General features: G+C 38.5%; 1 protein-coding gene across 1 annotated transcript; it reads right to left on the bottom strand.

Moving 5' to 3' along the window:
- Nucleotides 1–5,480: 5,480 nt before the first annotated feature.
- Nucleotides 5,481–6,740, bottom strand: LOC116264280 (AP2/ERF and B3 domain-containing transcription factor RAV1-like). The gene has a single exon (XM_031644414.2). It carries the CDS (start codon nt 6,635–6,637, stop codon nt 5,546–5,548), a length of 1,092 nt encoding a protein of 363 aa, XP_031500274.1. The 5' UTR covers nt 6,638–6,740; the 3' UTR covers nt 5,481–5,545.
- Between the last annotated feature and the right edge of the window lie 6,518 nt (nt 6,741–13,258).

The raw sequence follows: 13,258 nt of genomic DNA, 5'->3' as shown, positions 1-13,258 counted from the left end.
TCACCAACCCACTAAATGATCAACTGATCCTGAATGGGGACTCTTTGTCATATACTGAAAGTCTGGTTGGCTAAGATTCAAATGATATGCAATCATCTTCCTAATTGTTCTTCCTAGCTACCAGAAAAAAAAAAAAAACCATTGCGTCTCAATCTTTCTACTAGCTCGTGTTCACAAGGCCATATTTCATATATTCTTGAAGTTTGAATCATGTAGTTTATGTTCGCTCAACTAGAGCATTCTAAATATTCCAAGAAATCTCTCATATATTGTACTTATGGCCTCTCATCCATAACAAATATTATATGTCTTAGAAATTTTGACATGTCAATCACACCCACTTACATTCAAAAACTTTGGTTTCATTTCTTTTTAATATAGTCAATGGGAGAAATTAATTGAGGCCCAGACCACAAGACGCCGAGCTCAATAATTCCATGTCCGCTCATATATATCCTTGTTTAAATTCATGGTCCAACTAGCTAGGGAAATTAATTAAAGGCTTAGCCAAGTCAAGGCAATTTATTGAGGAAGACAATAGGGGCCGAGCCAAGTAGGATGAAGTTGCAGCTGCCATAAAGGGAATATCTTCAACTTGTGTGGCAGTTTCCTCACGAGCCCATCTGCCACATTTAAACTTGCGCCCACGAGTTGTTTGGATCTTTCCCTTTCATGGGGCTTAGCTTCGTTGTCTGTGAGAGAGAAAGAGAGAGAAGGGAGAATGTTGAATGCATGTCGCAGGCAAACGCAGGTGAATTGTGGTGGTTTGGCGGTGTCTCCGGGCAGGTGGTGTTGTAAAATGGGCTTCAAACGTGTTTGCTTCCAATCTGGTTCCTGGCAAACTTGCATGTGTGCCATACACTTTTATTATTTTTATATACTTTAAATGCTTTCTTCTTTTGAATATATATATATATATATATATATATGTGTGTGTGTGTGTGTGTGTGTGTGTGTGTGTGTATGTATGTATAGATGTATATATTATTGCTTGCTTAATTTCTTAGTAAAAGCATAGATTTACCATAGGCAACTCATCAAGAGCCAATTCTACAAAATCATCTGCATGACATTGATGAAGGTTGGTCTTATAAAAAAAGCGATTTAAAATCATCTGCATGACATTGATGAAGGTTGGTCTTTTAAAAAAATCGATTTAAAATCATCTGCATGACATTGATGAAGGTTGGTCTTTTAAAAAAATCGATTTAAAATCATCTGCATGACATTGATGAAGGTTGGTCTTTTAAAAAAATCGATTTAAAATCATCTGCATGACATTGATGAAGGTTGGTCTTTTAAAAAAAGCTCTTGAAATCATTAAAGTTGATGAACTCATCTAGTGGTTAAACCCCGCCAGGCTCTGTTCATCAACTATTACGAAGGCTGAAAACGAAAATATGTCAAAAAAAAAGGTAATCAAACCAGAAGCATTTTTTACATTCATCTGACCGATACATAGCTTAAAAAACAAGAACCTTGCACCGAAATCAACAAATCCAACATATTAAAAAAAAAAAGTCCTAGTCACAATGTAAAACTCGGAGCCCCTCCCCAAAAACAAAAAAAAAAAAACAAAAAAACAAAACATTGAAAGCTCTTTTTTAAGACATTCGTACACCCATTTTAAATTTCTAAGAATTCCAAAATTTGTAAAAGAAAAAATATAGGTGTGTTCTCAAATCCTTATATCCTTTTTAAATGCTCCTCAAATTCAGTTCTCTCAAAATCCCCCTCTACATTACATTCAAAGAGAAAAACTACATATTGACAAGTGTTTAACGAAGTCTATCCTGGTAAAATGCAGCGGTCAAAAAGGAATTCTATCTCATGGTAGAATTTCGACGAGGGGGATTCGATTTACCATGACATTCTAAAACACGGAGCAACTTGTCTCTGTGGATAAGCATTCAGCCTGAGTGTGGATTCGTGAGGCTCTGAATTGAATGTGCCGGACCATGGGAGTGTTATGAGCCAACTGGAAGCAGATCCTGTCACAAGTCGTACTGCCACTGTCAGATCCGATCCAAACATGGCCCAAGACAGCGTAAAATATATATATATATATATATATATATATATATATATATATATATATATATATATATGTGTGTGTACATTATCACCACACCACAAGCCAGCGGTGCATGAACCTGCTACTGTCTTGAGGGCGCCCATAAATTAGAGTCAGATCCAAACCCCACGCCCACTTGGACCTGACCCATTAATTAGTCCATGTACGGAGGTCCTACCCTTTTGTTCTTCTCGATTGTGGTGCACGTCCAAACAAACCAGACCCGTTAATTTAATCCAAGTACAGCGATCCCGAACTTGTTACTTGCTATTGAAGGAGATGTATATTGGAGACTGTTCTCACATGTGAGAGATCCAGGTTGATTATGAAGATCTTTGCCACTTTTTATATATAATGGCATAAATAAGTTAATCCTTTCGGATTCATGTGCAGTGGTATCAGAACCGGCTCCAGTCTGCCAATTTGATCGATCCAATCAGTGGCAAGACTGCCAATTTCCAGTCGGATTCTCTTCAGTTCAAACCAAAATTGTAGAAAAAGGCATACATTGGGTATGTTAAACATTGTAGTTGAGCAATATTTATTTATTAATGCTTGAAGACCTGCTCTTGCATGGAGGGGCGGAGCTAGTAATTTTTTGCAGCAGGAACTGAACTATAGTTTCAAAACTTTAACTGCATGAACCGAAACATAATTTTTCAAATTTTTTGTATAGATAAAGCTAAAATTTTAAAAATTTATAAGCAAATTTTGGTTTTTCTAAAAATCTGAATGTCCCGGCCTTCCTTGCCTCCGCCGCTGCATGCATGGCGCGCACTCCTTTGTCTTTACAAAGGAGTTGCACTGTTATTATACATCCAAGCAATCAAACTTGCCCGAAACAGACGGGTTATCCAATCATTAACTTTGAATAAGATTGTTAATTTTTTAAATGAGTTGCCCGAAACTCATTAAGGGGAAGAAATGTTAATGTAGGTAGTTTATCAATCCTTTTCACTTTAAATGGTTTTCGATGTCTCCAGCAAAGTATCTGTCGATAAATTGTCTTGGAAAACAACTTCACGCTATGAGAATCGCAAAAAAGATAATCGCTAGGTTGAAACAATTTTGTACTTGATGAGTCGAGACAAATTGTCCTCGATATTGTTTTGTTTCTTTGGGCAAATACCTATGCATCTATAGATGCTATCTTGATGACTTGTTCATTTAATTCAGAAACCAAAAATATTCCATAGCATCGAACGTGATTGCCGGGTACTGTTATCCAAAGTGTAACTTCAATATTAACCAAATACATTCACCGTATCATTAACATGCAAGGTAATGAACTAAGTGCTATTCTTGATGTATATGGCAAATGCACCATTTACGTGTTGAACTTTCCATAATATGATATCACCACCCATTCTGAGACTCTATAATGAGAGAAAACTTATAGGAAGGTAGAAGGCTTCACTATATATATATATATATATATATATATATATATATAATGCTATGGCCCTTCGTTTTTTCTATTAGTTGTTTTTGTGACTGTCCCCTCTTGAAACAAGGGATGCCAATTGGATTTTCGAATTAGATGTACCTTTTGCCACACCATATATATATATATATATATATATATATATATATATATATATATATATATATATATATATATATATATATATATATATATATATATATATGTTCGTATATTCATATTTGATTAGGAAAAAAGATAAGTTTATACCATACTCACATCCGAAAGAGCTTTTAAACTGAGATTTTCAGAATGGATGCATGGCTATTAGATATAGAATCTTGAGTTAAAACAAAATTTGAATATGAACCTGATCAGTTATTTATTAGTTAAATTCGACTCCACTGGATCGGATGTCATTCGTAATCCAAACTGATTTCTCAATCGGATGTTAATTGCTTTAATTTGTCATGTCCGATTTTTCGAAGCAAGCAGTTCAGTCGAACATCCTATCCAAGTCAGATCTATTGGTGTCCATACATATAAGGCTTTTTAGACTATGCTAAAATCACATAAGAAACCTGATTGTTACCGTCAAAACTAGTTTATATCTGCTCAACTGTGGTGCAATAAAAGCCAGGTTTTGGCCTGCTTTAATTAGCTTCGCTAAATTCGGCCACAGAACCATAAAACCCTTCGGCTTTTTCCTTTTCTCACGGTTACTTCTTTTTTAAGGAGGGCAAAGACATCATTTTGCAGGAATTTATATAACAGTATGGACTAGCTAGCTTGCAAAAACACATTAAGTGAGGCAGGGAACAAGGCAATATCATCCATCAAGAACTCATGCCGGAGAAAAAACCGGCTATTTCCTCCTACTTATGCATGCTAGTAGTCGGTTGAAAGTGGCTGCACAAAGTATCCCCATTGCTTAACCGATATAAAGCACGGACAGGAGGAAATGCCAGTTGCTGCTGAAAAAGATTATGCCTCGTCCACTATGTAAGTTGATCTATTCTTTGTCTCTAAAATAAACTTTATCAAAATTGAAGCACAGTATCGAAATTATACATTTCGAGAAAAAGACAGCAGGAACGTACCACCTTTTTCTTTCCTCGAGACCAAGTAGTCAAGGAACCGAAGAAATCTACCGAGTTGCTTCACTTGATAACTTTAACCTCAAATGAAGCAGCTAGGTAAATTTCTACAGTTCCTTCGCTACTTGAACTCAAGATTACAGCCACTACTGATGCTTCAAACTTCAAAGTTTAGCATGACGGAAAAGTCTTCTCCATTCATTGCTTTTTCACGACGTACTGTCATGCTACCTTTTATTTATCTAGGAAAATTTTGCTGTTTGATCAATAAGAAATATAAATTTGAAAGAACAAGCAGGGTAAGCGCAGGGACTAATGGAACGGTTTCCTGTCCGCCCCGCCAACCCAAAAAAAAAAGGACGTCAGTATAGATATGAGGATGCTAACAGGAATGCATATTATATGTGAGAGTGGATAAAGTATTCAGAGTCACTCAGAAATTAAAGTTAGTGTTGGAATCTAAATCTCAAAAGATGGAATATCATTGTATTACGAATTAAAAGGAAATGTACCATTAATTGCTTCATTGCAAGCTCATTGTAGTCAATTCTTAGTTTTGGATTCAACACGAGAATCTCGCTCCTGTCGGCAAATATCATAAGCTTCGCCATTATAGATTCCTTGTAACGGAATAAATAATTTAAAAGAACAGATTTTCCATCAACTTGAGACTTCTCACTGACGTCAAGTCAGCACTTCATGTGTTCATCATTTTTAACAGATAAAAAAGCATGGACAGCACATGCAAGTTGGCCCTGAAAAAGGTTCTATACCATGTTTCTTTGAATCTTTTCCCCTTCTTCTTTCAAGATCTTTACCTTTTAGAGTGTCACATGATTTGAACTTCCCCCACTTGCAAATATTTACATCTCGTTTGGAGATTTACCTGGGCAAAGATCGAAAAGAAAAACACTTATATTCGCCATTTTTGTTATTACAAAGCTATTCAATTCAACATGAGAGACAAAGGCCTAATATCCTCTGCTTGCTACAGCACTCACTGCCAGTCAATTCCTGCTCCCTCATCCTCTTGCAGTTTCTTCTGCAACCATAAGGCTGAGGAGTACTAGTACTACTGCTGGATAGTTCAACCCCAAAAAGCCTGACCAGTTTTTGCGGCAGTACCGCCACCATTGCCTCTGCCGGCGGTGATGGTGGCACCTCTAGTTCCGACGTTACGGGGCTCTGCTGCAATAATGGAGCATGATGCACCTTCTCTGCAGCTGATGAGCTTGATGTGCAACTTATGTAATACAGCTTTTCTGCACCGGTGGACCTTGCAAATGCCACTACATCCCCTGCTCTGAGCTTCTTTTCCTTCACGTACCTGCTCCATCCTCTAGTGAATACATAACTATGGCTGCTCTTCCAGTAAGAGTACCTGAACCTCCACACCCGGCCGCCTTCGTCTTCGAACGTCAGCAGCATAGCTTCTTGCTTTGCCGCCGGCAAATACTTCTCCGCGTGCTGTTTTAGGATCACCAACCTGTTCAACCGGCCGACGTCGCTAGGTGTGACCGCCTTGCTGAACAGCTCTTCCCGCCGCTTGGACTCTGAGCTCAATCCCGGTCGGGCAGACGTGACACCAGTGGTGCCTGCAATTTTCTTCCTATTCTGGCTGGCAATCGAGAACTCTTCCTGATACGTGTGCCTCCTGAGCATGTCCACGACCTCCGCCTTTGAATGTGAGCCCAAGAACCAGGTCTCGAGCTCATTTTCCGGCGAGTTCTTGAAGTTGGTGGCTGCATCCTTCCCCCTGAACCTGAGCGCAGCTACATCATAGGCCCTGGCGGCCTCCGACTCCGTCCCGTATGTCCCCAGCCAGACCCTGTGGTGCTTCTCATAAATTTGAGCACCCCATCGGCCGTTAGGCTGCGGCACCACTCCTTTGTACCGAGACACCGAAAGCTTCCGGTTTGAAGAGAACGAGTCCGCTGAGTCCGCGTCTCCGGCCAAGAGAAGACCGGTACCGGCGATGTGGAGCCTCTCAACGCCACAGGACGTGGACCCGAAGAAATTGATATGTGGAATGTTTGCTTCCATGACTGAGCTTGCGGCTGGAGGATAGTGTGAGATAGGTATTGGAACAAAGGTCTATATTAGGTCAGAAGATCTGAAGCCTGTGAGTGTAAGATGGCAGTTAGGAGAAGCCTACATAGGGTGAAGGAAGAAATCAGTTTGGCTACATATTTATTGATCGCTAGAATCCTCTTAGTTTTATTGGAAAATATTGTTGTTGATGGGGTCCATACAACAACAAGTTGATGTATGTGAGATGGCACTGGAGCTCAAGTGGTTTCGGGTGCATCCCCCTTGACATAACCTCTTAATTCTGTGGATTGTGTGTTTGTGTGTGTATGTATGTGTATGAGAGAGAGAGAGATATCATGAGGGAGGTTTGGTAAGGCTGCACAACTAATCAAACCAACTTGATCTCCAATCGAACTCGCTTGAAAAAAACTCAACTTGAGCTCCACTCATTCATAGTTTAAATTTATACTCAAAATGTTAAATGTGTCGAGTTCGAGTTGTAAAAACTCCACTCATTTAAACTCGACTATGCTTTACTACATAAAACTTGTTTATCATAGGTTGCATTAGTTAAACAAGTTAACTAGCTGACGAGTTCAACGAGTTAAAAGAAACAAAACAGGTTAGCAAAAATGACTCAAGCAATTTGAGCTGGAGCTTGACGTTGTATAGTCCAATCGAGCTCAAGCTTGCCCTATGGAGCTCGAGATCGAGCTGGAAGCTCAAGTTTTTTTTTTATTCAAGTCAAGCTGGAGCTAGCCCAGCTCGAGATCAACTAAGCTTGTGTGCAGCCCTAAATTGATTGAATATTACAAAGTGCAATATTTGCTACTAATATGATAATTGTGGTTTGGTGTCTACTTCATGTTTTGGGAGGTGATACCCAAAAGCCAAAGTCTTCCCCTCCCCACCCAGCCCCCCAAACCCCCACCCTACTTCTTATGCTTGTGGTACCACCATTTGCTATCCAAGGTATATAACACCTAATCAAGACGATGACATGCTATTTATATGCCACTCAGCTCAACCAGCTATGTTAGGCTCTTTGATGAATCATGTATTTAATGTTTGGTGTTATTAAAATTTTATGTGAAAAGCTTGTTCTTTATGTAGTAATTGGACATTGGGGACTATTTCATGTTTGGAGCTACTAATAACTAAGGACTCTTTAGCACTTAAAGATGCATGTTATATATGCCAAGCTGCCGACATCGTTCAGGTACGTTCAGGTACGACCTGACTAGGGTTGATTAAAGTAAAGGAGGTACGTATGACCTCGTGTCTGGCTGTCATAAAGGACTGTTTGGCTCCTATAGTTTGGAAAGTCCAAACAACCCAATTCGATCTGGCTTTTCCTTGCTAGATGGATATTCTTAATTGCCAAAGTATACCTGTTCTTTTATTTACATCTTGAAAAGATTCACCTTGAGTTTAAAACTTAAATTTATAAGATCTACTTGAACTTTGTCTAAATAATTGAACCAACCTTAATGAGGCTAGGACTGTTAAAGTATTATACCTAGATTAAGATCAGTATTTTATGGGGCTGGTTGACAACAGCAATAGTATGTTACTATTTACCTCAAATGTTGAAGCAGATTCATAAAACATAACATTACTGTAGCCAAACAACCCCTAAGAGTCCCGTCATTATAAGAGATAATGATCATGGCAGTGTTGGCCGGAATAAAAATTGATTAGATGATCGAAAGCAGAGGCATGCATGCATTAATTAGCAAATCTAGGAGTTCAAGGTATAGGTCACGGGTTCCAATCTCACTATAGCCACCTTTCCAGTGCCTTGCTGCACTTACTCCTGTATTGAAGCTTTTCCACTGATTAATTGCACGGAGCTTTCTTAGTAGAGATTTTAGCTTCTCGAGGGTGTAGCTGTAGATACAGGAAGCTGAACCGATGGAGTCAGGTCTGCTACCCCCAAGAACGACTTATCCATTACTGTCCTCAAAAACCAAAAATTAAGTGCAAGCAGCAAACCAACACAATAGTCATTCAAAAGTTACATAGATTGCAAAAAGAATGCAGAATGCTCATATTCTGAGATGCTTACATTAACTTTCTAACAACTCAAGGTTATGTGCTGCTTGCTTTTATTTTCCTTCTTCGCAATTACTAGGTAACTTTTTAATCATCTCAATATAGAAGATACCAATATAATGAAAAACGTAAGTGTTTCTTACAATCGATCTTCTTGCTGCGGCCGCGGCAAGCTTTCATTTCTATTGCCCAGACTTCCAAATCTGAAAGGTCTGAGGGTCCAGATCTTGTCTTCGTCTTGAACAGGTTGGACGTATTTGAAGGTAGGAGGTCAAAGATTCGAGCTGCTGCTGAGTCTGAACTTTGGCAGTGTTTAGATAAAAGGTAGAATGCATATGGGCGTAATCAGTTATTATTGGAAGAAAACAAAATTGGCCCCAAGTTGGAGCTCGTTCAATGCATATATACACAAAAAAAGGAGAAGAGAGAGAGGGAGAGAGAAGGAAGACGACAGTAAAAAGATAGAACGTTAAAGATGGACATAATAATAACAGGATATTAGTGACTCGTGCATTTTGGTGATTAATGAATGATGATTATTGATGATAAGTGAAGAAACATTAGGAGTCTTCGCATTTTGGTGCCATCCGTTTGATAATAATTCGCAAAAATGAGCCTCATATATCACAATGTACCGGCTGTGCCTCTGATTTAAGATAAGTGGCGTCAAATCAGGTTGGCAGACCTTGATTTTTTGCTTTTCTAGTTTCTCATACTTTTCTAGGATTAAGTTGTTTAAATATTGGTGCTTTGGAAAACAATTTAACTTAGATTTTTAATACAACTTATCAGATATAATTTGCATGAAGGGGCACGGTGACAGGCCTCTGCTGGCGGTTTTCCAAAAGAAAAAAGAAGAAAACAGAAACCTTCTCGACGCATCAATTAAGGCGCGCATGTTGATTTTGAGATTCGAAGAATAATTGGCCTCCGGCTGTATCCTTCTCGTGGTGATCGTTTTCTATGTTTTGCTTTAGGGAACATGGGTTCAGGCAGTGATGAAGGTCTCTGGATACAGGATACAAGGAATCGTCAGCGGCCATCATGTTTCTGATGATCATGATCATGATATGACAGCGGGAGTCATCGTGCTTTTACGTCTCTCTTTGGAGGCTTTCACTTGATATGGTTTTAGTGAAAATTGCGTCGTTTTTTAAACATTGAACCATCTGTTCACATAAATACCAAAAAGAAAGTGAAAATTTTCCTCAAATCATCCCAAATCACTGATTTTATCATGATTCAGGTTATGAGTGAGCGCATGTGTGTGAGATAAAAAAGGAAAGGTAAAAAGGAAAGGTTGGTTAAGGTCGAAGACTCCACCCAACTTAGGGCTGTTCAACAACTAAACCAACTCTAACTAGTTCGATAAAACTTACTCTTTAATAAACCAGTAAAGTTAGAGCCAAACTCGAGGCAAACTCGAGTTAGCCAACTTGGCATCTACTTGAACTCAAGATGTGGCTTATGCCACTCAATCCGAGTTCGAGCTGGCTCAGCTAGGCTCGAACTTGGCTCATGAACAGCCTTAACTCAACGCCTCATCTTTCAGGGCATAGAGCATGCTTTTGGTGTCTGGTGGTGCCATCTAAGTTGCGCTTCAATTTGTGTATTGTTAGTCACTCATTTTGCAGCACAAAGAATTGACACTTTAAGGATTCAAAACAAAAACTGACCACCTAACATCTTGTCATGCCAAACCCCTCGAAAATAGTGGGTAGGTGGAGGCCTTTATTGCTGAAAAAAAAAACATCAAACATGAAATGATGGAGATATATAATAATTTTGTGTATCTAAAGTGTTATTTCTGATTATGCATAGTCTTAGACACATCAGTAATTGCCAAAATAATTGCTACTTCTGATTGTTATGGGTGTTGTACATCATCATTGACACTGTTGGCTTGTTGGCATGTGATGCATAATGCTTTTAATTTCGTTCTGTTCCTTTTGTTAGGGTGTAGAGTTAGAACCCTATACGTCTAATGGGGGATAATAAGTTCTATTAGTAAGCTGTAAGCAAGTCTGGTGTCTGTTTCTGAATTAATTTTTCCTTTTTTCCTTTTTTTGCACAATATAGATGCCACTCAACGAGGGATAAATTTGGCTAAATTGGCCAATACGATACTTTTCATGTTTGGTCGTTGAAAGAAGTAAAAGAAACAGAAGCATAAGAACCGGTCTCTCCTTCAACAATAAAGGAATAAGAAAAATAAGTACTTTTCTGGAACTACTTTTACATTACAAACATAATTATAAGCAAGATAAGTATTTTTCTAAAAGTATTTTTACCTTACTAAAGGATCTGACTCTTCTGAAAGAATTTACTCAAAGCAAGGCGAATGCACGCGTCGCCTTGTGTGGTAATTGCACAGTGGCACAAAAAATTCTTTTATTCATATTGATACTTCAAATATTTTTCAATTGCATATTAGGACTTTTTAAAAATTCAAAATTTTGTAACTAATGCTTTTGAACCAGAATTTTTTTGCTCTAGCCCTGCTATGGGGCATTGGGCCGGCCCGACACCCGAAAAATGGGCCCAAGCTGATTAAATTAAAAAATATATTTTTAATATAAAAAAATATATAAATATAATTAATTATAATAAAATATTATAATTATATATATATTAATAAATTATATATTAAAAAATATTATCATGCCCACCTGAGCCGACCAGATAGTTGATCACGCCGGCTCGGTGCCCTTTTTTTCTGGCCTAGGTTTGGCCGGGTACCAGATACCTGCCGGCAGCCCAGGTCGGGGCCCAAGCTTAAGCGCTGCATCAAAGACAACTCCTTTTCTTATCAAACGACGTCTAAAAAAGAGTTGAACATGAAATTAGTTGGCAAGAATGGACAAAGAATTTTTGATTGGGACTAACACAAGTCATACTTCTGCCTTACTCGAAAATAAAGTTTTTGCTGGTTGCAATTCAACCAGACAAGAGGCATAAAAAGGGTTTCGTCCCTTTTCACGGAGACGAGAATCCAAAGCTGCAGGTCATAGGGATGTCAATTGATCAAATTCCAAACATCAAACCCTTTACTGCATCTGATTTTTTCCGATACTCACATATTTGGATTCGAATTCAGACTTTGGAAATGGAAAAAGTCTAGGATAATGTTTAAATTCTTAACCGAATCTCCAAAATTTCAAAATCTATGTTGGCTTTGGACCAAGCCCATGGCCCAGGATTGAACGGGTAGCAGGCCAGAGCACTCGCCCGTGTGTATTGTTGTTCCTCTCCCCAACTGTTCTAACCCCACGCTTTTAGTTCACGTGATCTCCCTTAGTCGTGGCCAATGAGTATATTAAGTTGTGTAATCAGCATATTCCAAAAAGTTCGTATCCAGACATCTATATATAGCCGTTTGTATTCCTATTTATCATAAGGTTACATGATTAGCATAATGGTTGTGGTTACAAAAAATGTATTGTTGAAAAATCGACAAAAGCTGATCATCTTATTAAGTTTGTGTTTGAAATAAAATTCCATAATCTCTTGCGTTCATTAAAGATTTAGTATTATCTTTTGTGAAAACTATTTATAATTGCTCGTCATGTAAGTAGGTCATTTAAATTTCGTTAGTCATGAAACAAATTTTGATTAATACTTCCCTTTTAAATCAAACAATGCACTTGAAACGTGTATATCAACGGCACAATCTTCCTATTATATGCCCTCTGATGGTTACACATTGAACATTTTTGCTTATACTTTTTTCCTTGCGTTAATTCCCTTCACTCATGTTTGCTTCTTATGTGAGGTCGTGCGTTTCGATTTATTTTTTGAAGTTTTCTGACATTTGGTGAAACATGACAGGTTCGAACCTTGATATATAATCTTTTCCTAAGGAGGCGTTTGTTTATTTCCCCTGGTTTGGAGGTGGAATTTCACCATGGGAAAGTTCCCCTGGTAAAGGTTGGAACAGGTGAAATTTCACCTCACCTGGAAATCAGGCACGTCTGACAAACAAGTGGAATTTCACCTGGTGAAATGTATTGGTGTTGATTGTTAAAAGAGGGAAAATGAGAGAAAAACAGTTAAAGAACTGTTTACAACAAAGAAACATAACGTAATAAAATTATCAAGCAAGCAGGAGAAGAAGGTGTTGCCAATCTAATAAATAAACAGAGGACATTAGAAACAAATGAAAGCAGCACTGCAACGACTGGTGCCGCTTGATGAGCTCTGCAAGAGGCTGCAATGGCGTCAGAAAGAGAGGGATGGAAGATGGAGACGCAGCTTCTTTGCGCAGGGATTTTCGATGCACAACAAAGGGACGCGCAGGTAAAGTTTACCACGGGGGGTCTGACTATTTACCGTGGTAAGTTTCAACCAAAAACCCTCGGTTTCCTTGAGTAAAGTTTTCGGTGTTTGGTGGAGGAAGGAAAGTTCGTACCATTTCCCCTTCTCTACAGTACTTCACCAGGCAAACAAACGCCCACCCTAAACAATGGTGGCTGAAAACTCCTTGCTAAGGGAAAATTTTCCCCAAACAACACTTCAATTCTCAAGAGTAACAACTTCGATGAAACTCGTCTCCCATTAAAAGTTCTCTATGGCCTTTAT

The sequence above is a fragment of the Nymphaea colorata genome, chromosome 11 (assembly GCF_008831285.2).
Source record: "Nymphaea colorata isolate Beijing-Zhang1983 chromosome 11, ASM883128v2, whole genome shotgun sequence".
NCBI classification, from domain to species: domain Eukaryota; kingdom Viridiplantae; phylum Streptophyta; class Magnoliopsida; order Nymphaeales; family Nymphaeaceae; genus Nymphaea; species Nymphaea colorata.
Note: the sequence above shows the minus strand (reverse complement) of the source record. Positions and strands in the feature narration are given on the sequence as shown.

Bases quoted from the DNA above. Each gene is read 5' to 3' on its own strand.
- LOC116264280 (XM_031644414.2), bottom strand. From the start codon at position 6,637: ATGGAAGCAAACATTCCACATATCAATTTCTTCGGGTCCACGTCCTGT.